This window comes from Terrapene carolina, unplaced genomic scaffold (assembly GCF_002925995.2).
Source record: "Terrapene carolina triunguis isolate 2854851 unplaced genomic scaffold, T_m_triunguis-2.0 Scaffold66, whole genome shotgun sequence".
Classification (NCBI taxonomy): Eukaryota; Metazoa; Chordata; order Testudines; family Emydidae; genus Terrapene; species Terrapene triunguis.
Window position 1 is genome coordinate 76468620 of NW_020664417.1, and position 27704 is coordinate 76496323.

Consider the following 27704-nt stretch of genomic DNA (forward strand, 5'->3'; position numbering starts at 1 on the left):
TGTGTCCAGCTCTGGCATTCATACTTCAAGAAAGATGTTGAAAAATTGGAGAGGGTTCAAAGAAGAGCTATGAGAATTATAAAAGATTTGGTAAGCGTGCCTTATAGGAGAGATTCAAGAAGTTTCATTTGTTTAGCTTATCAAAGAGAGGGTTTAAGGGGTGATTTTGATCAGTTTATGGATGGGGAACAGAAATTTGATAACAGGGCTCTCCTTCTAGCAGACAGATATACAGTAAAATTTGTGTTTTCTGGCACTTTACCAACCGGAAAGCTCTATAAATCAACATTTCTGATCTTCAGTAGGGTTGCCAGGTGTCCGTTTTTTCACCGGAACGCCTGGTCAAAAAGGGGTCCTGGCGGCTCCGATCAGCACCGCTGACCAGGCTATTAAAAGTCCGGTTGGTGCGGGGCCGGCAGGCTCATTACGTGGCGCTGCATGGCTCCCCGGAAGTGGCGACATGTCCCTGCTGCTCCTAGGCGGAGGAACGGCCACAGGGGCTCTAGGCACTGCACCATCCCGAGTGCTGGCTCTGCAGCTCCCGTTGGCTGGGAACTGCGGCCAATGCAAGCTGCAGGGGCTGCGCCTCCGCCTAGGAGCAGCAGAGATATGCTGCCACTTCCAGGGAGCCACCCTAGGTGAGCGCCGCCCGGATCCGGCACCCCAAAACCCCTCCCATGCCCCAGCCCCCTGCCCCATGCCCCCTCCTTCACCCAAACTCCTTTCCAAAGCCTGCACATACACACCCCGCCACCCACCCCTGAGCCCCCTCCCGCACCCAAACTTCCTCCCTCTTAGTTAACCAGAATTTTTTACTTACCGGCACTCCCCATTCCTCCAACACGCTGGATAACAAAGCTTTTACTGTAACAAGATTTAGTGGCTGGAAATTCAAGCTTGACAAAATCAGACTGGAAATAAGGTGCAGTTTTTTAATAGTGAGAGTGATTAACCATTGGAACAATTTACCCAAAGGTGGTGAGATTCTTCATCACTAGAAATTTTTAAATCAAGATTGGATTTATTTTAAAGATAAGCTCTAGTTCAAACAGAAAATAATTCAGGGAGGCCTGCTAATTCTGATTATTATTTCATATTTGTACCTATTGGGAGCAGGGAAATTAATTTGGGGTTCTTACAAGAAATATTATGTAACAAATTATTTCAAAGATCTAAATTAAGATGATAAATGGATTCCTCAGTGTAGTGAATGTACTGATTTTTGGTGCTGTTGTTTTAGACCTGTGAAAAAATCTCTTCAAAGGAGCTGAAGCATAATCATGGAAAAAGCGAAGTGACTAAGCCTGTTAGAAGAGTTTCAGAGTCAGTACATTCAACTGAGGAAAGCAAAAATGATCCTAAAGTGGAAAGAGAACATAAAAGAAAAACCTCTACCTCTCTTCAGATAGAAGGAACGCAGCAGGACACAGAAACAAGGGATCCCAAAAAGCAGCTGGAGAGAGCTGAGATTAGTACTGATGAACTGCAGAAGCAGAAATATGCCTTTAAAAATGAAAAACATCTGAAAAAAGATGATACAGAAATTCAAAATTTGAGAAATGTTCCCAAGAAAGAACTCAAATCATTTAGAGATAAAAATGAAAAAGAGAGAACTCTTTCAGAAGATAAATTGTTAGTAAAACATAAATATAAAGGAGACAGTGTACATAAAATAAGTGAAGATATTGACCTCCATTCTTTTGAGAGAAGCTTGAAAGGCGAGGATAGTGTTCAAAAACATAATCAACAAACAAAGGTTCCATCAGATGATAAATCTGAAAAAAAAAGTAAACACAGAAGCGAAAGGAAAATATCAACAACTAGCAAAGATGGAAAAAATGTTTCTGAATATACTTTAAAAAATGAAGAAATGTTGCGTAAAGAAAATAACAAAAAAGACAGACACATTTCAACAGAAAAGTCAAGAGCGGAATACAAGTCCAAAAGGTCATCAAGTGATTCTAGGCCACAGAAGGATTCTCAAGGTAATTCTAAGCAACTTGTTTCTTCATCACAGAGAAAGAGTGAAAGCTATTCAGAAGATAAACATGAAATAGAATCAACTAATTCAGATAGTAATTTAAGGCAAGAAGATAGTATTCACAGAGATAGACGAAGATCGAAGAGCTTCTTAGAAGACAAGTTTTTGTTAAAGTCTAAATCTAAGTGTCACAGTAAACAATCCAAACCAATTGAAACAGAATTACAAGAAAGTTTTACAAAACACGAGACTATTCAGAAACCAGACAAAGATAAGAATATGGAAGAGAATGACACTGATAAACAACGCAAATCCAAGAATGAAGATAAAGTGTTTGATGAAAGCAATGTTGATTTTGAGGTAGAAAGTGGGATGCACTCAATTTATAGTTCACAAAAAGACTTTAGCCACAGAGTTAAGTTACAAGCAGGCGAAAAGGTAACTGTAAAAGAGAAAAATAAGAGTGATAAAGATTTAAGTTATTCCAAACTAGAAAGAAAGCTGTCAGTAGAAGGTCACAAAAGCAGAAACTTAAAGCATAGCAATAAGGAAATGAAGAAGAAGGAAGAGAGTAACAAATTGGAGGACAAAGATATTAAAGAAATAGACAGTAGCCATGAAAAGGTGCAAGGGATTATGATTATGGATAAAAAGTCAAGTAAGAAATTATCTTGTGAAAATAAAAAAGGAAACTTGTCAGCCCATGAAATGACAATGGAAGAGGAAAAATTAGCAACTGATATATTTGTAACCAGTCATATTCCAGCCACTCAAAGACCAATCAGGACTAGTGATGGCTTGTTACATTCTGAACAAGGAGAAGAGCCAATGGAAGTTGATTCAGAACAAACATATGCAAAGGTACATGAAGCATCTAAAATTGAAGAAAAAAGCAGTAGTAATTCACTACTAGACATGGACTCTGAAAATACTGCAAAAGAAAATATGAACCTACATAATTCAAAAAATGAATTAAGAAACAGATTGGCGGATTTTGAAGCATGTGTATCAGAGTTTCCAGCTGACAGAAATTCTGAACAAACCATTGAACATGAAAAAAATCCTATTGAAGGAGTTGATGCACTAGATACTATGTCCAAACAAGCTTCTGAGGAGCAAGGACCCATTAAACAAGGGGCGTATCAAATGAACATTGTGTATGAAACAAGTGGCAGAATTTTACTTAATGCTCCTATTAAGGAGCAGACTTCAGAAGATGCCAGAAAACCAAAAAATTTAAACAAAGTCAATCCTATTGAAGAAAGTCTTTCTTTAGCAATTAATTCATCCAGACAAGATGCTTCCCATAAAAAGTCCATGGATATATGTATCTCAGACTTCACAGACTCTTTGCCTAATGTAGCTAAAGAGGAATCTCATACTTTAGATAAGATTTGTTTAAAGAAAGACTCCTTTATTTTAGACAATAGTGCAACACAAACTGCATACATGGAACAACAGGGTAGCCCTGTGCTAGGTTGTGTTATGAAAGAAGCTGAGGTCACCATGATAAACACTGAAAAAAAAGATGGTGAGACTTGTCTAATTGGTGAACAAGCAGTAGGAGAGAGCATGGGTGATGTAAGTATACAAGAAGGTTATGATCAAGTGACTATGTTAGATAGTGTGCAAAGAAGAAATGTGTATAATGTAACTGGTGGAATAGAAGGCAAAAGCTCGATGACTGACCAAGCTGCGGATCATGAAGGTATAAGCATGAAAAAATCTGTCTTGATGAATCTGGGGAAAAAAGAAAGTGATGATAACTTAAATATAGGTGCTGCTGCAAAGGAAGAAAAGGGTACCATGGTGGATATTATCAAAAAGAGTGAAGGACATGATATGGGTGACGTGGTAGAATCTTCTTTGTTGCTAGTGCCAATGAATGTTATAAGAGTTCCAGAAGAAATAATTAAAGACTCTTTTATAGTTAGTGGAGCAGAAGAAGGTGATGGCATAATAACTGACACTGAAGCTCAAAATGAAAGCAATGTAGTGGGCACCAGTGCAGGAAGTGTTGATCACATATACAACAGGCTAGAAACAACTGAGGCCACTGCAATAGGAACTAGCACAGAGAAAATGATTGAGAGCACTGTAATGGCCACTAGTACAGGAGAAGGAAAAGGTGAGGGTGCTGCAATACACTCTGAAAAGGAAAGTGATGCCACAACTACTTGCTCAGAAGAAGAAAGTGAGGTTACTTTAATCTGCACAAGCATAGAAGCCGATGAAGGTTTCACGACAAGTATATGGGCGAAAAGTAATGAAGGTGTCAGTTTCAGCACAGAAGCAGATGGTGAATGTACTGTTGCAGCAGCTGAAGAAGGTAGCGGTGTTGTCACTGGAGGATTTGCAGAAACAGAAAGTTTCCTAACTAGTACAAAGGAAGGAGAAAGTGCTGAGTGCACCATGATTTATACAGAAGAAAATGGTAAAGATTCAGTCAATGCAGGCAGAATAGAAATTGAGGATAATGTGAACAGTGCTGGGACAGAAGAAAAAGATGATGCTGTAACTAGTGCAGGCTCGGAAGAGAAGTGCAAGACTTCAACTTGTAGACGTACAGGCAAATTTGAAGGTTCTGTTACCTGTATAGGTGAAATTGAAAGTGATGGTGCTGTAACCAGTGCAGGCACAGAAGCAGGTGAAGGATCCATGAGCAGCAACAATTCAAATGAATGCCAGAGCAATGTAACTGGTGCTGACCAGTTAAAAGAAAGTGAGGGTGCTGTGACTTGTACAGGTGCAGAAGAAAGAGGTCATGGCTTCATAATTGGCTCAGTGACTGGTGTAGATGCACAAGAAGACAGTGCTGTAACTGGTGCATGTGTTGAAATGGTCATGAACAACAATACCATGAGTGGAACAAGTGCTGACAAAGGTGAAGATATTGTAAATGGTGAAAGTGCAGTGACCAGCACAGGCATAATAGCAGAAGATGATGCTGAGACTGCAGCAGTCTGCACAGGACTAGAAGATAGCAATGAAGGTTTTGCAGTTGGCTTAGATGTAGAAAAATGTGAAAGTGCAATGGACAGTACAGGAGCAAAAGAAGAAGCTACTATCACTATGATCAGCATAGGGCCTTGTGACGATGAAGGCTTTGTGACTAGCACAGGTGCAAAAGAAGAAGATGAAGAAGGTGAGGGTATTGTGACCAGTACAGGAAGAGGAAATGAAGAAATAGAGCATGCTTCAACCTGTGCAGGACTAGAAGGTGAAAGTGCACTCATTTGTATAGCGTCAGAAGGTGAAAGTTCGATTATTTGCATAGTTGCAGAACAAGTAGAAGCTGAGTCTGGTATGGCTGCTACAAATATAAATAAAGATGGGGTTGACAGCAATACTGGTGCAAAGAAAGAAGCTAATGGTGGCATAATCTGCAAAAGTGCAAAGGGGATAGTTGAGAGCAGCGTGACAAGTGCAAGCATAGCAAATGACACTCTGACCCCAAATACAGAAGAAGATGAGGATGCCATGATGTCTATAGATGTTGAAGCATATGAGGGTCCAATGACTAGTGTAGAGAAAGATAAGGGTCAGTCTGCTGCTGCAGCTGAAGAAAAGAATGGCAATAGTGCCAATGGAAGTCATGGCAGAAAATGTGAGAGTCCCATAACCAGTGCAGTCACAAAGAAAGATGAGAGTCCTCCTGCTTCTACTGATGAAGAAAAAGCTAAAGGTGACGTGATCTCTACCAGTACCGTAGAAGAAGGTGATGCTCCCATGCCATGTTCAGCCACAGAAATTGAAGAAGGTTCCCTCACTCTTGCAAGAACAGATGAAAATGAAAGCACTGTGGTCTTAATAGACAAGGAAGAATTTGAGGCTCCCAGGCCTAGTACAGTCACAGAATTCAAAGAGACTACATACACTGCCAGCAGTAAACAAGCAAAAGATGAGTGCACAATGATTTCCACCAGTATTGTGGAAGAATTTGAGACTCCCATGCCCAGTGTAGCTATGGAATATAATAGTCAGGTCACTGCTGCAAGAAAAGAAGAAGTGAATGAGAGTACTATGTTTTGTATAGACATGGAGATATATGAGGTTGCCATGCCCAGTGCATCCAGTGCTAGAGATGATGGAAATCCTCCCACTGCAAGTGGCAAAGAAGAAAAAGATGAGTGTGCTATGATTTCCACAAGTATAATGGAAGAACAAGTGATCCTCGTGTCCAGTGAAGCCACAGAGGATAGGATTCAGCATGTTGCTGCAGGCACAGAAGCAAAAAGTGACACTGCCATGATCTCCACAAGTATGGACTATTTTGAGGCTCCTATGCCCAGTGCAGCCACACAAGATGAAGATCAACTCACTGCTTCAGGAACAGAAGGAAGACTGGAGGCTGCCATGATCACCAGAAGTGGGACAGAAGAATGTGAGATAGTCCTGATCAGTGCAGCCACACAAGCTGAAAGTCAACTCATTACAGCAGAAAGAAAAGAAAAAGATGAGGGTTCCATGATCGCCCCAGATGCAGCAGAAGAATGTAAGGTTGTTGAGACCAGTGCAGCGAGAGATGAGCAGCGTGAACTAACTGCTCTAAACACAGAAGGAAAAAGTGGTGGTTCTATGATTATTGTTAGAAAGGTGGTAGAATGTGGGGCTCCAATGCTGAGAGTTGCCAGCAGCAATGAAGATCAACACATTGCTTCAAGTATAGACGATAAAGAGGAAGGTGCTGTGATCACTCTCAGTACAATGGAAGAATGTGACAGTCTTTTCACCTTCTCAGTCATAGAGGAAAGTCAGCTCGTTGCTGCAAATACAGAAGTAAAAGATGAAAATGTCATCTTTAATAGTACCAAAGAAATTGAATGCATCCTGTCATCTACAGGCCCAGAAAAAAGTGATAGTTCTTTGCCTGTGGGTGGTAGAGAAGTAGATGAATGCATATATAGGGGAGAAAAGGAGATTCATGAGGATGCTGTGATGGGAGAATCAGTAGTAGCTAAGATCACATCCGACACTGAAGTTGCAGAAACAGCTGAGACTACAGTGAACCTCATAAGTATAGATGAAGCCCTCTGTATGGAGATCAGTACAGAGTCTACAGTCATTGTTAGCCCTTCTACAGAGTTGGGTGCAAGTGGTGAAAGAGCAGAAGAGTATATTCCATATGTGGAAGTTACATCAGAACCTTGTATTCCTTCAGAAGAAGCAAAGAGGAATGATAACTTTAAAAACATAGACTATAATGTTAACAGTAGCTTATTATTAGAAAGTGACTTTTCTGAAGCAAGGACTTCACCTCCTAGGGCACAAACTCTTCCGCTAGTTTCTGAACATGAAAGCAAATGGACTGTAAATACCAATCAGGGTGAAATAACTGTAGAAGCAAAACTGGGAGAAAAGAGTGACTTCCCTGTGTCGCATATGGATAAACAATTTGAGAATGATGGCAAAAAGAACACCGTGGAAGTAAATGATAACCTTGGAATCGAAGTTTCTTTTCAACAAAATACAAGCTTCAATTCAGGTAAGGTTTTCTCTTCCCTTCCGCACCCCCTTTGATTTATAAACTGCATGTACCTAACATACTTTGTAGTTCCTGAATCTACATATGTAGGGGAAATTCTGTTGAAACGCCCTATAATGGTCTGTCTGGTACTGATGGATCTTTTCTTTTGAGAAGGGTGTAACACCTTCTCATGAAAATCAGCCTCTCCCATTAAGGCCTGGTCTACACTTGCGGGGGGGGGGGGGGGGGATAGATCTAAGATATGCAACTTCAACTACGAGGATAGCGTAGCTGAAGTCGACGTATCTTAGATCGACTTAGATTGACTTACTTCGCGTCCTTGCAGCGCGGAATCGACGGCCGCTGCTCCCCCATCGACTCCGCTTCCACCTCTCGCCCTGGTGGAGTTCCGGAGTCGACAGGAAGCGCGTTCGGGATTCAATCACTACCCGCCGATCCAGCGGGTAGTGTAGACATACCCTAACTAATGTATCTTTCCTGTCTACTGACTTACACAGTCACAGAGGCTCACAATACGACTGCTCAAATATTACCTTTCAATATGGGATTACAGATGTTATGAATGAAATTAATGCATGCAGCAACTGACAAGCATTCAATAAAGTCTCAACACATTCTTATAATTCATACTTCTTTTAACAATGGTAACACACATGTGATTCTAGCTATGTATTTGTCAGTGGTCAGTTGAGACATGGGGACCTCGACATGAGCTGCCAGCATCAGAGTTACTTCATTGCAGATTCAGAAGAAATTGGGCTGTAAAAGAAAGAAAGCTCTCAGATATACTATATCTTCATTAATAGTAAAGGAAACAGAAAATACTGGTCAAGTAATTTTCCTTTTATAAATGCTTTCTTCTTCTCTCTCAGGTTTTCTCACTAATAAAGGTAGAAGAAATACATTAAACATTGTAAGACAAATTTAGTTTCCAGAAAATATGCCAAATTGACAAACCTGAAGACTGAAGTTCACTATGTATAGAATAGGGACAAGTATGGGCCATGACAATGCAAACTTCCACTCATTGCCCTGCAAATCTTCCTCAACCCTGTCTCCTCTGGGGAATACTGGGTAGTCCAATCTTCCTATTCAATTTTTGTTCTCCACTGAAACAGCCTACATGGATGCCAGTTGTACTCATTTTATTTGGTGGACTGCAACCAGTGAGTCATTTCACATAGATCATCAAGCAGCCTTCAGATGGTAATGACTTTTAGTTAATAAGATTTTCAAAAATGAGTTCCTGAAGACTTCAGAATCCATATTTAGATATGTAATTAATTGACCTGATTTTCAGAGGCGTGGAGCATCCTGTGGCTCCCATTTGAAGAGTGTGTCGGGGCGGGGGGGGAAGACTCTTCAGGATCTTGCAAAAAGACAATCATTATATTAGTTGGAGCTATTGAATATTTAGCCTCTCTGAAAATCTGGTCATTTATTTGAATGCCTAATTATGGACTTAAACTCTTAACTTTAGGCACCTTTTTTTTAAAAAAAAAAATCTTGATTTATGTCCCTTAGTGCAACTCCTGAGCTATCTAGTGACTCATACAGTCTTAATGGTCTATTTAGATTTTTACCTAATGAAGTCTGTTGATATTACTAACAGTATTTAAAATAAAATATTGAATACTTTCCATAATTTTCAAAATCAAGCATCAAAATTAAGCTGAGAGAAACCTGGGATCCAATGTTCTCTACCCCAACTCTTCCATCAAAACGTAAAAAAGTGGATGGGAGAGTGAACTTTATTTTGTGGGGGACAGATTATTTTCAAAATGATTAATTCATTTCATCACTGGGGTAGCTACATCAGATGCATGAACTTTATATAATGTTCCTGGGGAACAGCAGTCCTATTGCGGTTCTATTCAAATATATCAAATAATTGTTAATCTACTTATATTTCATCAGGCAAGAAAGAAACTTTACCAATCTTGGCTGAAGAACTGGAACTGAAAACGAACTTGAAAACTGAAGAGGTATTTTGAAAATAGCGATAACATTCTCTCCTGTGTAGTTGTGCACAATCTTAAGTTTAAATTTTCTTTTTTATATGTATTTCTATTTAAATAGAATGTGTGTGCAACTAAAACTGAATTTGAATCTTGCAAGCTTTTAAAGGGACATTCTCCAGATATTTAGCTGCAGCTTTTCAAGTGACTCGTATTTAAATTGCACACGTGCACTTTACAGATTATTCAGCAGTAGAATCTGTTGCCTGTTCCAATGGTGTAATTCCCCCTTTTAAATAGCTACATAATGTCCCAAACTGTGCCCCCCCCTTTTTTTTTAAGGGTTGGAGTCATATTGTGAATATGCTTATTATGATAAATAGTTCTTCTGAACATACTTATGCATTCATAAATTTTATAATCCTTAATATCCATTAGTTAGGTATTTTGAAATGAACAGATGCTACTGATATTCATTTTCTCTGCTCCACTTTTTTGTGCTGAGCTGCAAAATCACTTGTTTCAAGAGAAAGCCAGGGAAGACTGGAAAAATTGACTGTCTAAGGAAAATATTTTTATTGCCACAACAGCTACATACTCTGCTGATAATTACTTTAGAAGAACTTGTAGATGGAATACACCACTAATCTAGATTTTTACTAAAGTACCTTCAGAGAACTTCACTTACAGGGAGAATAATCCCTAGAAACTGCATCTGGATTTCAAGTGATTTCTCTTGAGATCTCTACATTACAATAATCTATTGTTTCTGTGGCAGATTTAACAGTTAAGTAGAACTAATGGTGCTGTACTTTTTGGTGATATAATACTGCTAATCCCCACTACTAAACTAATATGATGTATCAATATTTGATTGAAAAGCTGTTTAAAATCTTGTAATTCAAAGCTCTCTCCACTGCTTCACTGAGGCTATACAGTTACTATGTTACTATGGATACGAGCCAATTTTTTTCCCCCATAGACCTGAAGTATTTTGTTTTCTTTGTATGCTGCTTTTAGCCACAAAAGTCTAGAAGTCCAACAAGGGAAGAACTGCATGAGGAGTCTCATACTGAAGAGTGTCTAAAAGGTAGATATATTTTGTTGTGGCTTAGTACGCCTGTTTGGCACTGGTGCAACCACTACTGAAATATTTTGTCCAGTTCTCAGGTCCACAATTCAAGAAGGATATTGACAAATAGGAGCGGGTTTAGAGAAGACCCACAAGAATGATTAAAGGATTGGAAAACATACCTTAGTGATATACTCTGTTTAGCTTAACAAAAAGAAGATTAAGGGGTGACTTGATTACAGTCTGATACCTACATTGGGAACAAAAATTTGATAATGAACCCTTCAGTCTAGCAGACAGAAGTATTTATGGGAATGGTTAGAAGTTGAAGCTAGATAAATTCAGACTGGAGATAAGGTGTACATTTGTAACATTTAGGATAATTAGCCTTTGGAACAATTTATTAGGGCTTGTGGTGGAGTCTCCATCTCTGGCAATTTTTAGAAAAACCACTCAATCTTAACTTGAAAGATATATGCTCTACTTCAAATAGGAATTAATTCAGGGAAGTCCTATGGCCTGTGTTCTGCAGCTGGACAAACTAGATTATAAGAGTGATTATTTCTGTCCTTAGTTATGTGTCTCTACATTTTTATGATGACAGTGGTTTACATTTTCATATTTGGGAGTTTCTTGACCCATTGCTTTAGAAATAATACCCAAGGAAAAGCAGTTTAAGTTAATACTTTTTTTTTTTTTTAATTTATTTAATATCACAGGGGGTTAAAGGCCCCAAGCTCTGCTCTGTGATGAAGTCAGGTGATCAAGGGTCACATGACGCTGCAGCACCTCCTATAAGCTGGGCTGCATAGGCTATCTGTGGACTTACAGGACAAGACTTACTGGACGAGACATGAGGAGCAGGAAGGCTCTGGTAGTAGAGCAAGGATTGTGGCAAGTTAGGGAAGCTTGTCAGAATTTAGGGATAGGCCCTAGAAAGAAGACTGTGGAGGAACCTGCACAGCTTGGTTGAGGAAGAACTGCAGTCTCTTGAAGTGTGGCTGCAGAGAATCCTGCTGACCAGGTGAGGAATGATTTGAACCTGGAAGGACCAAGAAAACTCACTTTTATTATATAACTAGAATGGTTCAATAAAGCAGACCCCAAGAGGAGAAGTTAATGAAAACTCCTGGGTGTGAATTAATTGGAGAGTTAGGGGGGGAAACTGAGCCTGGCTTAGGCTCAGTTCTCCTCCTTCTCCTCCCCCCACAACTCTCCAATTAATTCACACTCAGGTAACTGTATTGCCATATCATTTGGTACCCAGCTCTGAGCCACACTTTTCAATGGAATAGAATAAATATGTTGGGTTGGGGGTTGGAAACATGCTATTGTAACATGACAAAAGTGGCTTATCCTATGAATTTGTATTGAATGGAAATAGCCTTTCTAAAAGGTTAAATCAGAGCATCAAAGTGCCTCAGTAATACACTAGAAATTTGCTTCATAAATCTTCAGATGCTACTATTAATTGCTTGAGACAGCAATCTCAGAGGTAATTTTTCTCTATCTCGTTTCCATCCCCTTATTTCCCATGTTGGCCTCTATGGAAGATTACTAATTGCAAGCAGATTATAAACTGTTAATGTTCTCATAATGTTGTCAGTATTCAGGTAAAATACAGCAACCTTCCCATAGGGATGTAGGACTAAACTTAGAATGTCCTTGTTTTTAGTGTTTTAACAAGTCTTTTGCAGAGATGGTACTAGTAATTGCATTTCTATTATGGCTGAGTCACAGTGTCTTCAGTACTGGCTTCAGAGGAAGATTTCATGTGTCTTCCCTCCTAGCCAGAAGATAGCAAGTTCATATCCATTTGCCACAGTTTGAAGAGCATTTATAAGTTGAATGATGGGAAAATTGTATTTTCTCAAGTTAAAGGCTGAGTTATTTTTAGGACTATGTAACCTGTTAAAAATCTCTTCCACTGCAAATGTTTCTGCACTCACTTAATTCCTTCTCCAAGTATTATTTTCAAATATTTATTGCAGTTGTTTTGTTATGCTTATAAGGCTGAAAAAAAAACAGTACTGCTTAGAATGGTTTTTTTATATTTTTTCCTTTCTTCTTGATGGAGTTTGTGCTCCAGGTAATTTTGTAAGGACATTTGCCACATGACTTAGAAACAGATCATCATCAATTATTGCAACAACTAGATAACAAGACTAAGTTGAATTACAAAAGATAACAGGGATAACGCTAGGTGTGCATGGCACTGTCCAAGGAAATTAAAGACACAGTCCCTTCCCTAAATAGTTTAGAGTTGAAGACCTACAGCCAGTAAAGTGTTACGGCTGGGTATACAGTTACCCCCTCCCATGTTGGTTTTGAAGCCAGCTGGACCCTTAGGTATGATTAGGATTCGGGTGAGTTGGCTGCAGGTTAGACTAGATAACATTTGCAGTCCCTTCTAACCCTGTGATTCTATGCTTCTACGTGATGTACGGAAGGATCACCTTGACAAGGGGGGCAGAGAGGTAGGTTTACCTAAAATAGAATATGGGGGTTTAAGTCAATTCTTAATATAGGTAAGTAGATAGATATAGACTTTAATATCAATCTGTTGTGTTGAGTAACATGGCAGAGCCTTTGATAAGCCCTCAGCTAACCTACTTGTATAGTTGAATTTTTTTTCTGCTTCTATTTGTGTTCTTCCACCACTTACCAAAAAAAAAAAAAAAGCGCCCCTCTTCAAAAACAGAGTAAAAGTAGCCATAATTATTAACATGTATCCGGCCTAAGAGTCCCAATCCTGCCAGGAACTCTGCAGGGGCATACCCACTATACTATGCGGATCCCCGTCAAAGTCAGTGAGACTCCTCATAGGACAGAAGTCTGCCTCCTTGGAGCTCATTACAAGGGTTAGAAGGAAATTAGGAATCCAGGTCCCTTCCTTGTGTACAATATACTTTTTTTTTTAATTACTTATTTTGAAAAATCATCATCAGCCCTCATGTGACATTTGATCTGTCCAGGAAACGTTTTTATTCTGTAAAAAGCAACAGAGAGTCCTGTGGCACCTTTAAGACTAACAGATGTATTGGAGCATAAGCTTTCGTGGGTGAATACCCACTTTTATTCTGCTGATCCTAAATTCTTTAAAATTGTTTATTTTGAAAATAAAATATTTTTTAATAAATGATCAAGGGAGAAATGGAACACTTCACAAGTGTGTACGAAAGTCTGATTATGTGGTGCTGGTTAATATAAAAAAAATGCAATCGTGGTTTTGACCAGCTTTGAAGGTTTTGACCAGTGCTTCATAGAGACCAGTGCTACGTAGATGGCAAGGTCACAGTGTACACTGAGTGATTGCCACTCATGCAGTTCTTACATTTTTTGTAGACCTGTAAGGTTCTAAATTACAAGATCTGCAAATTACTGCTGACATGACATTAGGTATAAATGTAATTGTAGATTTATTCTTCGGGGGATCAAATTCATACAGACCGCTTTAAAGATGTAAAAACTTTTGCTTCATAAATGCATGTAAGGAAATAGGCATTGCTCAAATATGCATTTATACAAAAGGTTTTTAAACCGTGAATATTGGCTGCAGGGTATTATCTTCAGAGGACTGATTTTTCTTTCGTTCTTTTTTTTAATTATTATTATTATTATTACTACTGGTCTCAGGATACCATGCTAATTTGTCCTTTGAGATTGCTGTACTTTTTAACGTGCACTTCAAAGCACTTAGTTACTCAGTCATCCAGACGCGCAGTACTTAGTTTAAAATGTGTGGACTGAACTGACTAAAGTAACCTTTCATAATGTAAAATGAAAAGAATCCCTTTGTTGTGTAAATCATGTTAGATATGACACACATTCAAGATTTTAATGCTTTGTTGTGCTGGATAGAGATTTTTTTAAATACTCTCTTTGCTGTGTTTGGTATAGTTCAACATACGTAAAAGGAAGTTGTTTAAAAGACAAATGTGTATTCTGTCACTGTTGAGTATGAACAGCAGACACAGTAGTTTAGTAGTCCAAGATTCCAAGGAATGTAAACATATCATTGCTGTTTGAGTGGCTAGGATCTAACTCTTCAATTGACAGTGCTTTTAAAAATTGAAAGATACCATTTTGCAATCTAAGGGTGTAACAGTAAAAAGTTTGACTGTGTGGAATACTTTTAAATAGATTAACAATATTGCCACCACGGATCATTTAAATTATGCTGGATACTGGCTCTTGTATCCTAAATGTAGGATAGGAAACTTAAATTGCATGGAATGCTTTTAGTTGTTTTAAACCTTTAATAAGAAAATATGAAGTCGGTGCTTCAGGGACCAGATTTTCAAAAGTGCTCAGCACCTACAGATGGTAACCACTTTCAAAAAGATTTCAGCTCTCATTTACACATCTGTACAAAATGGCCAGATTTTCAAAAATACTCTAGACCCCAGCAGCTCTCATAGTTCCCTGTCAGGAAGCAAAGAGGGTCAGTGACTTGTACAAGAGCACAGAGTGAGCTTTAGCTGATCCAGAATTAGCACGCAAGCCTTTCTGGCTTCTAGTCTTGTGCTCTGACTGCTAAACTATGCTTTTCTCTCTTTTTAGTATATTACAGAAGTGACATACTTGGATCTTGCTACTGGAATCATGTGATCTTAGGTTCCCCTACTGAGCCTGATGCTCCGGCATGTGTTATGTACTATCCCATGATCCAGCATCCAGCTTTGTGATTTTAAATATATGGCGTGAAATCCTAATCCCATTGAAGTAAATAGCATTGCACCATTGATTTCAAAAGGGCCAGAATTTCACCCATGAATATCTAAATTATCTGTAGCCATAAAACACTAGTGATTTTAAACTACCTTACCCTTTAGAAATCAAAATTATATTTTTCATGTATTTTTTTAAAAACCCATTGCATTACATAGTACATGGACTTCACATATTCTGGAACCTTTTTGGATACATCATGATTCAACACAAAGCTTCTGCTGGGCTTTTTGATTTCCATAAAATCAGTGTTCTGTTTTATTTTAACAGATTTGCCACTGAAGAATGCTTCTTTGAAGAAAGACCCTATAGATGTAAGATCTTGTTACGTTTACTTTATTTTACGTTTTGGATTTACACTGAGCAGTCTCTGAAGGGAAGTAAGAGAGACAGGGTGGGTGAGAAAATACCTTTTATTGGACCAGCTTCAACAGAAGTTCAACCTCATCCATCTTGTCTCTCTAATATCCTGGGACCAACATGGCTACAACAAAATTGCATGCCACAATCTAAAGGGAAATGTTATTTCTAGTATATACAAGGTCTATGTATAATGAGGTTATGCAGCTATGCAAATTGATGCATAATTGCTATTTTTCAATTTGCCACATAAGTGTGCATAGAGTACCTCAGCTCTTCCTTTCTTGACTTCACTATCCAGAGCTTGGTTCTTATCTCTGAACCTGTGCTCTCAACCTGATAGGTGTTGAGAGCATTGCGGATGCAAGCACATTGAGCTTTTTAGGAAAGAGGTTTTGTTACATTACTCTGCAACAGTCTGTGGCCATTTCAGGACCAGTGTTGACAGATTGAAATGAGAAGTTTCATTAAATCTCAGCGGGAGGAATAGAGAGGGGAAAAAAGGGGATGATAATTGAAACTTTAAGAAGGCCAGGGTTTCTGATAATACTATCTGTTGTGATCATACAAGGATTTGGAGGTTGATAAATATAATAGGGTGTAGTTGAAAACATTGCAGATGTAAAATGTCATAGGGTATTAAAGGCACGTACTGTATAACACAAAGCTGCTAACCCAGATGACAAAATAATGCATTAAAGTATAAAAATTAATAATCTATACTTAAAAATGTTAGAATCACTAAGCATTTACCTGTCTGAGCTATTACTAGAGAATTATTCTTTCTGTAAGAATTATTTCCCAGTCCTGTATTATGATGGTGATTTACTGCATTTCTGGTCCTCCTAAAACTGCTATTTATAAATTTAGCATCTGCACATAGCTGTGTGCTGTCCCATTAATGCAGATTAGTATGTAGTCCATCCTATTACATCCTTTTCAAAACATATAAAAATTATGTTTTAATTGAAGCTTGAAGGAAAGCTCTCATTAAAAATATGATAAGTAGAAATTCTGGAAATACTAATAGTTATAACAGAGCTAAACTGCTCTTCCATCATGTTGCTGTTCTGTGGTATTATAGGTATTAGAGCTCTAAGAACAAACTTGTTTGTGTTCATTCAGTTCTTTCCTTCTACTGCATATTCTACTTTGAGAGTAGCAATTGGGGAAAACTTTCTCCTCTTTCAGCCTTCATAACTTCAGTAAATAAAATAAGTGTATTAACTTTGCAATTGTAATTTACGCTTAGGTGGAGAAAACTGACACACAAAGAGTTGAAGAGTGTAGCTGCAAAGAAAGGAAATCTAAATCTCCAGTAACTACAGGTAAAGAAACAGGTAGGTAAGTAAGTATATTCTTATGTATGCTGTACAACAGAGCTGGTTAGAAAAACACTGACAGAATCATTTTCAGTTGGAAAGTATAGTTCCGTGAAAATTGAAAAGCTTCAATTTTGCCAAAATTTCCTTTCAAAGAAAAAATGGGCGGGAGGGGGCGTTTCAGCCTTTCTAGGACAAAAAAATTTCCTTTTGAAATGACTTTTTGCTTCACATTTTTTTTATTTTGTATTCTATATTATAATTTAAGTCAAAGTTGAAATAAGTTTCAATTGACCAAAACCAATTTTTTTATGGAATTTTCTTTCATGGAGAATTGCAATATTTTAGGGGTTTGTTCTGAATTAGAACAAAAACAAATTTTCAAAATCTTGAAATCCTCCTCAAAATGGGATTTCCATTCTCCACGCAGCTCTACTGCATACACACATAGCTAAACAAAAAGTGAAGTTCCATGCTAAATGTGTTTGTGAAATATATTTCTCTTACTAATTGTTTCACCATGGAATTACTAAACCACGACTTTATTTTTAATTTTTGGCTTTGGGATATACCAGCAAGGGGTGATTGTATGATGCTGTTTGGGACCGATAGTTCAGACTAACATACATTGTTTATTTCTTTATAACTTTCAACACTCAGATGCATCAGAGTGGCTCAACAATCACTGTCCTACCCTCATTTTTTTTCTTCAGAGATATTACTGAATTATCTGGTCAGATAGATATTTCAGTTGTTTTTACTATTGGACATTTTGAATCCAAAAAAGTTAGGCCTAAATTTTCAGGAAGTTTCATCATGCAGTTTACCATAGTTGTATACTGAAGTTTGGTAATTCTTTGCATTCACAGAACTTTTATGCATGCAAATCCCCCAAAATAAAGCAGGAACAGTGCAACAGCAGTGTACTTAATAAAGCTAAAAAGAATTTACAAATCAATTTTCATTCCCATGTATTGCATTGGCCCACAAGTGATAAGAATTCCCTGCACACCCAGATATCTCAATGTTAATCACCTCCCTGCCCCCTTTTTTGTTTAGCTCTCTCCCACGATGCATAGATGGTACTACTGACCATTAACCTTTGGTCAGAGAAATCAAACTCGACTTCACTTGAAGGCAAAGCTGCTATTGGGTTATCTAGTGTAACTTCTACAGTACAATGGCAGCGTGTAATGAAAAATCTCACGCACAAGTGTATTGTACAACTGTTAATTTATGGTCAAATTAAGGTCAAACACATTCTTTAATTCTTAGGTCAAAAAAAAAAATCTTTATATACTCTTGCTTTTTTACAAAATACAAGGGAAGAACATATAGGTGAAAGCCTGAACACCAGGAAAAAAACCTTACCTTTCCTCTAGTTTTTCCTTACTGCTAGAATAGAGACAAAAATAAGTCTGAATGTACCCTTTATTTTCCTTCTTGTGTGTGAATGTTAGTGATCATAAAAGGCACCTCTCTGATATCCCTGCAGAGTGAAGTCCTCTGTACATTCACAGAACAGGTATAGTAAATGCAGCTGCAGTGCAAGCTTATTCACAGTGCCTTAGAACCCTGATTTGGAGGGATTATCATTAGCAGGATAGTTCAGTCTCCGTGCTCAATCACTAGACCTGTCCCCTGGGACTGCCAACAGATGTACTGTGTCCACTGGGAATTGGACTGAGGGAAATCAATCACAGTGTAACTTCAAAATGGAGATTTAAATATTTAATTCTGCTCTACACAGTCCAGCTTCAGGCAAGATGCAACATACAGTGCATAAACACTCTTCAGAACTACACTTACTACTCACTTTTCTCTGAGCATTTTATATCCAATATGTGCAGTGTATACTAATGACTTGATCATTTATATATTTATACTTTTGTGTTTCAGCACAGGAAACTTCAAATACCATAGACATGACAGAAGCAGCAAATATCCAGATTGAAGTAAAAGATCAAGAGGTAAGCATGCTTATTATATTCAGCCTTTACAGACGGAAGCAAAACATACATAACCATTTTACTTCAAGACCTTGGGTTTTCTGACCCAACATTCTAAATGGAGCGTGAAGTTGGCACATATACAGATACTTTTGAACTACCAGTGCCTGGGAACAGGATTGCCTCTTCTGTTCTCTCATGTGGTAAATCTGACATACTCCCACTTTTTAATTACAGATAGAAATACCGGATCAGGAAAAAGTAAGCAGCATGCCAGGAATGGAAGAAAACCAATCTCCTACTCGAGAAGGTGAATCAGGTAGCTGAAACAACTGCAGACACACACATTTATCTTCATAAATCTTAAGGGTTTTTTATACTTGTGTGTTCAAATTTGTGTATATAACCATGGCTCATGGGCCAGTCTGGTAACTTAATGGTAGTGCTCTGCACAGCCATGCATTAGGCTCAGATTTGATTTCCAGTCCTAGGCTCTATCTTCAAAGGTTGATTTGGTTCCAAGAAATTTGTGGGCATATCTGGCACTGATCATTGATGAACTGTCTCATTAGGGAGTAGCACAGGCAGGTTAGAGACACCTGATCCCTGCAGGAGCAGAGACCTCCAGCCAGGACTTTGTTTTGTCCAGCCAGAACCGCAGCCTTCCCTGCACATTGAATTGGGTGTCACTGGCCCTGAGGCAGCGCAGGGAGCCCTCTGCAGCCCCATTATCATGGTCCTACTCACTCTCATGACAGCAGGGCAACAGGGGGCTCCCTGTCCTGCCGCAGAAGCCATTCATCAGCATGTAGCATCCCCTGGAACTGGGGGATCCTCTTCCTCAACGCAGACGCTTGGATAATAGGGTTTCAGATAAACAGGAGTATACTGTGTTTTTTTGTTTGTTTGTTTGTTTTTTGGTGACTGCCTTCTTGTTCTCCAATATCTCAGTTTTTCATTTAAACAAAAAAGTCAATAGCCCTTATGGTTGGGAAGATAACCTTGAAAACATGCATGTGACCCATGCAGTACTGTCTGCTTGAGTTTGCAGAGAGTCAAAAACAATTACTCTGACAAGTGGGCATCGCTCCTATTCATCTCCATGGACTGTTAACTCAGATGTTAAATGTCAACATCGTTACCTATTTCACTGTTGTTAAAAGCAGTTAAGAAAGCAGGGGGATGTATTAGGAAGACCTGCATAATCTGTTGAGTGGCATTTAATTTTGGTGTTATGAGTGGATGGCGCATAGGAGAGTACCACTGCCTTTTTCTCCCCAATCTGACCAGTGGAGCTGAAAGGCCAGAGGGGAGGAACAGAGCCAAGGGAGGTATCGCATCCTCATCAAAGGGCAGCCACTCCCATAGAGTCCAGCAAGAAATCCCCATTTCCTTCAAGGGAGAGACGAGTCCAGCAATACCCATAGATGTAGGTGAATCGTACTGAGAGGGAACCAACTCCTGCAAGCCTGAGGATCCCAGCAGAACACACACGATCATATTTTGAACATCACAAAATCTACTGCGAGTGGTGTCTCATTTTGGCATCTGAAGTAGGTGGAGCTTAGCTTGTTGGTAAAGCTTGGGAGAATATCACTATTTTTTTTTTTTCCAGTTCAACCCGATGGACAGGGCATTGAGCTTGATCTGGGAGGTGAAGTGGGGGGGGGAGACAGAGAGAAAAGGAGCCCCACTCTAATAATATCCCCCCAAATGTTTCACCTGTTCAGTCAGAGCATCTACTGTCAGAATCTATATGGGAATATCCATCCAAGAACTGTGATCTGCCCTGGGTAATATTGATTAAGCCCTGCCTCAATTACCACTGAAGAGTTTTACAAAAAGAAGATAATATTGCACCTCTTAACCATAATTATTTTATACACACTACATATTAATGACAGTAGAAGAGTAAAAATATGTGAATGATATTGGACTAATGGAAATTTTCACTTCCTCTCTTTGACTGCTTTTCTTCTATTGCTCCAGAGAACAAATGAATTTATTAAAATGATTAATTATAAATATATTGAATGCAAACATGTAGTATGTAAAGTAGTTTTGCTGTTTAATCTGGTTGGAGTGCAGTTGAGGTCCATGTTTAATTTAGTGTGTCACATCTATGAAATTGAGGTTGTTTGTCATGCTTTTTAAAAAAAACTATGATGAGTAATATAGAACTGAAAGTTTCTTTTCATTGTTTCGTGTATTTGCTCTTTCCAAGAGAAAGGACTTGATTTTTTTTTTCCCCCCTGATTTACAAAAATGTAAATCAAGGACAACTTGGCTGATGCAAAACAGGGGTAAATGAGAAGAGGATCAGGCTCTCATAAGCATAGACAGGAGCACGTCCGTTAAACATTTAAACTGTTTTGCAGATGATTATCCGATTACTCAGGATTTGAGAAAAGGAAACAAACAGAGTCAGTGCTCCAAAATAAAAGATATTAAGGTATTTTTATCCATTTTCACTGTTGTAGTCAAAAAGATATTGAGAGAATTTTGGTGTCTGATGCTGTAGATATATATGTTTTGATTTTGGGGGCGATTTTCATAATTACAGTAATTGTAAATTCTTACAATAATATTGTAACTATTAAATGTTACCATGAAAAGATTCAAACTGTTCAAGCCTCAAGTTTGAACTCTTCCAAAATTGTGAGGCTGCTAAGTGTCGCACATCAGATGTGACATTCACACGTTTGGCAGCTCTTCACATCTTCCTTCATTTCAGTATAATCTGCCTGCAGCAGAATCTTGTACATCTGGCTGGACAGCAGGCATACAACACCAGTTCCCTCTCAACCATTGCAGGCTGCTGCTACCAAAGATTCTGCTTCTCCTCTCTCTGCTCCCCCTGTTGGTGCCCTGCCAGCTTGGGTCTCTGGAATTGGGGGAAGAGGAGGAGGCTAGTGCTATATATTGCAGGCAGAGATGTGAGGAAATGAGGGGGAAGGAGCAGAATGGGGGAATACTGAAAGGGAGCAACAGAAAGGTGGGTTAGAATGGGGAGCAGGGACAGAGATTGGGCAGGAGCTGACAATGAGCAGGATACAAAGGTTGAAAGAGGATTGGGGCACAATTGTGGGGTGACTGGAGAGGGACAGCTTGGTGAAGCCTGTTCCAGGCTCACTGCCCCCTAAAATCTTCCTCCTACACAACAACTCTCCTAGGCCTGGTCTACACTACGACTTTAATTCGGATTTAGCAGCGTTAATCCGAATTAACCCTTCACCCATCCACACTACAGAGCCAGTTAATTCGAATTAAAGGGCACTTAAAATCGATTTCTGTACTCCACCTCGACGAGCGGAGTAGCGCCAAAATCGATTTTGTTAATTCGAATTAGGGTTAGTGTGGCCGCACACCACCGAATTAATGTGGTTAAAAACCGAATTAATGTGCTTAGTGTGGCCGCGCACAATCGAATTTATACAACCTGTTTCCCAAATTCGAATTATCTAAATTCGGATTAATCCCGTAGTGTAGACATACCCCTAGGCTGTGCCAGCCTCTTCTACAGCCCCACCCATAGTCCAGGCTATCTCAACTTCTCCCCCTGAAGAGAACACCCCTTCTAAACTCTCCTTCCAACACTCCATTCTCCATTGGTTGCACCAGTCCCCTGCTTTTGAGTTTTAATGGGAATAGGCTCCTGTCTCCCTTGCATGTATGGCTATGGAGGACCCTGAAGGGGAAACCACTAGCTATTTTTCATAATCAAGAAATGTCACACACAGAGCTGAACAACACCTGGTTACTGTGAAATTTGTATAATCCAGTAGGGAATACACCAGGTTATTTTTTCTTCCCCCTGCATTTGATGGGAAAATAGCCATCATCTGAGTGTGTCTGAGTATATTCTGTGTGACCAGATTATCCCGCTACTTGGTACCAGCATTCAACTGATGCTCTGTTTTTAGTAAGGGGGAAAAAAAAAAGATGAAGAATGCACAGCAGAGGTCCCACAGTAGTACGTCTTCTATTGACAGTTCATTAATCTGCAAATATTAAGACAAAATTGGAGGGATAAAATACTCTGTAGAGGAATGAGCCCATGATATTTTGTGTGTTCTCTCTCCCATTGACTTTTTAGTACTAAAGTTTTAATGGAGAATTAAATAGCCATGAAGAATAAAAATAGTATTTTACACTAATATTTTTTAAGAGTAGCTGGGAGTGACCTTATAGTTGTAATAAAATACTCTTTTTATTATTTTTTCAAAATAATTAAGGATGTGACCTCTGGAGATATAGCTGAGGTATCCAAAGAAATCATTAGGAAACACGCACCTTTTTCAAGTGCTGTGGAAGAAAAAGGTAATGTAAATATAAATTCAGGGCAATTTACTGAAACTGTACACAGTTAACTTTTTTAATTAGAATATATCTTTGAGATAACAAAATGAGAATCTTTATTTCATAATTAAATATTTGCTTATCTTCTCCATTAATAGTGTTATGTCTATAAAAATGTTAAGTGTAGTAGCCATTGAAAAACACTTGGTTGGCTTCTGAAATTGCCAGAGTTGATTCGGGGCCCCTGGAAGGCCTGTCCGGAGAAGGCGCACAGGAATGTAAGCCAGCCACTGCTTCTGCTCCATTGCATGACCTGGAGTCAGAAAATGGGCAGTTTGCCAGAGAGGTGGGAGGGTCAGGACACTTCACCAGTGAGGCTCTGTGTAGCTCTGGCCATAAATTAGAGCTGCCTTTCCTTGACAGAACCACAACCTGCTCTCCCAGAGAGGAACTCCCCCTTCCAGTCAGCTGCCTGTAGGAGCAAAGTGTATAAATTGCATTGACTGTGGGTGACTTAGCCCTATTAATTAATGTATACATTGTACTAAAAAAAAAAAAAAATTATATAGTGTCCTATGAATTAATGTTGGCTTTGACTTCCTCATCTACCTTCCTTTGCATAGTGTCAATACACTAACATGGGATTGATCTGTTTAATGGCTTCAATTCCCAATACCAACAAACCTGCTGACAAATCTGAGTTTGTTTTGCAATTAACCACCTATTCAGCTCACCTCCCTAGCTTTCTGGTTGGTGGGTGTGGGGAAAAAAATTAATAGTAGTATCAATAAATGACTTGACTTTGGGGTTCTTGTTACAATAATATGGGTCACCCTCTCAAACTTTGTAATTCCATTACTTTATAATCCAAAATCCAGTACAGTAACTCCCACTTGTCTAATGAAGCAGCCTAAACAACATAATACAGCAAAAATTGTCAGACCAATATTATCTGACTTATTAATATTTTTACTGACATTTAATTTATAGTACCCCCAGGCATATAAAGTAGTTTTGAGCAGTACAGAGACTATAGCCAATATTTTTTGTTTCTAAAGCGAAGATATGCAGTGAACTTGTGTCTTTGACTTTGTATTTTGTGCAGATGAGTTAACCAGCAAACAGGATACTTGTGAAAAAGCAAAGCAGAGTCTGGAGTGTAATTTAAGTTCTGTAGAGGCAAGTAGTCTTATCCATCTTAATTCATTGCCATTTGAAAGTTTAGCGTTAAGACAAAATTACATTTTGTCTCTTACTTTCTGTCTGCAGCAATAAAAATAAAATATTGACTTCACCTCAGCCATAAAAGAAAACAATGATTTGATCACCTGGAGCATTGTAGAGTGACTAATTAAATAGCCAGGCCATAATGTCCAGTCCAGAATATAAGCCATAAGTAGTTCTGTCATCAACCAGAGTAAAAAATGCAGGAAAGAAGTCCTGTGACTTGTATGGTGTTTTATTTTTATTTATTTTTTTTTTTTAAGAGCGTAATCTAAAGAGAGACCTGGTATGTGCTGGTGCTGTATGTGTAACAAATTGCATTTAACCTGCAACTTTGACCACTTCATTTGCATTCCTCCCAATTAATCCATCTCTACCAAGATTACTCCCAAAAGGCAAAACAGCCACAGGTGATTTTTTTTTTTTTTTAAACATAACCGGGCACAACATTTTTCTTTACTTCCCATACCCCAGCCCCACAAAGGTTGAATTTCTCCCTCCAAACTACAGTGGCCTGAAATATACACACAAGTAAATTCTGGACCAGTGACAGGTTTGAGATCTGATATCTCATGACTCTTCAAAACTATAAATCACAGTAATTGTTGCTATTTACTGTTAAAAGCCAAGAACTGTCCCTTTCCAATGGTATAAGGACTCTATTTCTAGCCCTGGTATCAGGGCACAAAATCTTGACATATTGATATGTGGAAAAACTATTGTAGGCAACTTTCAGAAGTTTAAATATATTTGTATTTTTCCTCATCAGAGAGAGATATAGTTGAATTTATGTTAATTAAGGCAGCAGCCTGGCTTTACAAACAGAGGGGTATGAAAAATAGTACCACAAACAATTTTAAAATAGTTTTTTGTCTGCAAAGTATGTGGCTTAGAAATGTAAGTAAATTTACTGTGTGTGAAAGGTGTATTGATTGACTGTCCTGGAGACTGCAATCACTACCTAGACACAGCACAGGTAGTGCAAATTTACCTAGAATACTCCTAGCGTATCAAAACCCAAAATTGGAAGAAGCATCTCTAAAGCTATGTCTACACTATGAGTTAAAGGTGTGATTCCGAATTCGTGTGCATACATTTGTGCTAGCCTGAGAAGGGCTAGCGTGAGTATAAATAGTAGTGTAGCTGCAGTAGCAGCAAGACAGCTATTTATATTTGCACTAGCTCTCATCAGACTAGTGCAAGTATGCATGCACAAGCTGGGTATCACACCTCTAGCTTGTGGTATAGATGTAGCCTAAGAGTACATCTACATTGCAGCTGGAGATGTGAATTGCAGCTTGTGTAGACATATCTGTGCTGTCTGTACTTGCTAAAAGGAAAAGTAAGGAAACTGCAGCGTGGGCTTAAGTGTGGGCTGCATTAGCAAGTACGTACCCAGAAATGTCAAGTGGGCTTGTGAAGCTTGCACTGCAGCATCCTCTTGTCCTTTTAGCGAGGTAGCTAGACTATAGCTAGCACAGGTACATCTACACAAGCTCCATTTGCACTCTCAGCTGCAATGTAGACATACCCTAGAGCTGAGAGAGAAGTAGGTTTCCTTCCTCATTCACGGCTTCATCCAAAGTCCACTGAAATCCGAGGAAAGACTATCTTTGGTTTCAGTGAGCTTTGGATCAGGTCCTCAGTCTTTGGTCTCTCTCGTGGAACTGCCAATGAGGTACCAGTTGTGGTGGTGGTTTTTTGGGATCTGGCCATCTGGCCAGTAAAAATTAGACTGATACCCACTAACTTATTTCACAGAGGCAACAATACAGCAATCAGATGATGATTTTTGTTATTTACAACCTGGGCTAGATTCAAGCCAATGACCTAGAGCTAAAAGATTGCATTGTTTACCAAAAGCCTTGAAATACACCTCTACCCCGATATAACTCTGTCCTTGGGAGCCAAAAAATCTTACCGCGTTATAGGTGAAACCGCGTTATATTGAACTTGCTTTGATCCCCCCCGGAGCGCTGCTTTACTGCGTTCTATCCGAATTCGTGTTATATCGGGTCACGTTATATCGGGGTAGAGGCGTATGTAGACCCCAACTAGTGGTATAGTGTAAGTTACATCTGCAGCGATTCTTACTCAGGACATATGTCTTTAAATAATAGAAATAAAAATCTTATTTTGATCATCTGAATGGCTCAGCTGTTTGACTGCAGACTGTTTTGGCTATTATGATTTGAAGGCTGTTCCGTATGTCCTTGGAAAGATACTTTGTACTAGAAAATGTCTCAGATTTCCCTTAAAGCCAGGATAGTATGGTCATTCTTATTATCCCCACTGTTTGAATGAATACCTGCACTAATTGAAAACCTGATGTTACAGTAACTAAAGCCTGTTTCTCCCCTTTTTTTAGGAAAATCAACCTGTAATAGTTAAGCGGAAAAGAGGAAGGCCTCGTAAATACCCTCTTGAAGCAGTACAGAGTAGTAAGTACTATGTGATATCTTCATGGAAAATATGAAAATGTTAACAATGATTTTTCTGAATCTACTTTTCTTTTTCTTCAGGGATGGATTCAGAAGCTGACATAAACACTGGAAATGTAAGTGTCTGAATATTTTATTTGGATACAGTGGAGTCGCATCTTACGCAGGGGTTAGGTTCTGAAGTCAGCGTGTAAGGCGAAAATTGTGTGTAGTCAAACGCTCATTGAGTGGAATGGCGGGCGGAATCTTCCGCACTACAGGTACAGTATTTAAATTGTTATTTTTCTCCTTTTTTTGTTTTTTTTTTTGCTGAGCACGTTTAGTTAAATCATGTAAGTTAAATGCGCCTATGATGCGACTCCACTGTACACACATTTTGGTCATTTAAAGCTATTTTTTATGTAACTTACCATGTAAAAAACCAATCAATATATAAACTAGAAATTAATGGTTGAGTGTATGGTTGTGAAAATATAATCCAATATAAACATTGATTTCTGTGAGCAAAAAGATATTCTAACCAATTGGAACTCAGTAGTAGTGTCCAGCAAACTAGTAGTACTTTTTTTAATCCAGCATTGTAGATGTTGATGGGATGATTTAGTTGGGGATTGGTCCTGCTTTGAACAGGGGGTTGGACTAGATGACCTCCTGAGGTCCCTTCCAACCCTGATATTCTATGATTCAGTGTAAATGCTCTTTCAAAAATTGTAGTAGCAATGAAAATATCAAACTTTTTACAGATAATTTTACACAACAACTCAGATACTGATGGAAGACATTTGTATGCTGTTATAACCTATGGTGAGGTCATTTTGGTCTAAGTATCGGGAAAGGAGGAAAAGACTTAGACAGTTTTGCCTCCTTTCCCACCCTATT

General features: G+C 38.7%; 1 protein-coding gene across 2 annotated transcripts in view; it reads left to right on the forward strand.

Moving 5' to 3' along the window:
* The window catches only part of BOD1L1 (biorientation of chromosomes in cell division 1 like 1), a 52370-nt gene that overhangs the window by 11985 nt on the left and 12681 nt on the right, over positions 1-27704 (forward strand). The window contains exons 10-21 of one of the 2 annotated variants that reach the window (XM_024202213.2): positions 1241-7466; positions 9387-9454; positions 10448-10517; positions 15501-15544; positions 16843-16930; positions 18812-18882; positions 19099-19180; positions 21240-21313; positions 23097-23181; positions 24266-24339; positions 26753-26825; positions 26907-26941. In XM_024202213.2, coding sequence (XP_024057981.2) covers positions 1241-7466; positions 9387-9454; positions 10448-10517; positions 15501-15544; positions 16843-16930; positions 18812-18882; positions 19099-19180; positions 21240-21313; positions 23097-23181; positions 24266-24339; positions 26753-26825; positions 26907-26941 — 6990 coding nt within the window. The remainder of the gene's footprint in view (positions 1-1240; positions 7467-9386; positions 9455-10447; positions 10518-15500; positions 15545-16842; positions 16931-18811; positions 18883-19098; positions 19181-21239; positions 21314-23096; positions 23182-24265; positions 24340-26752; positions 26826-26906; positions 26942-27704) is intronic. The other variant, XM_024202214.2, reaches the window with a different exon arrangement.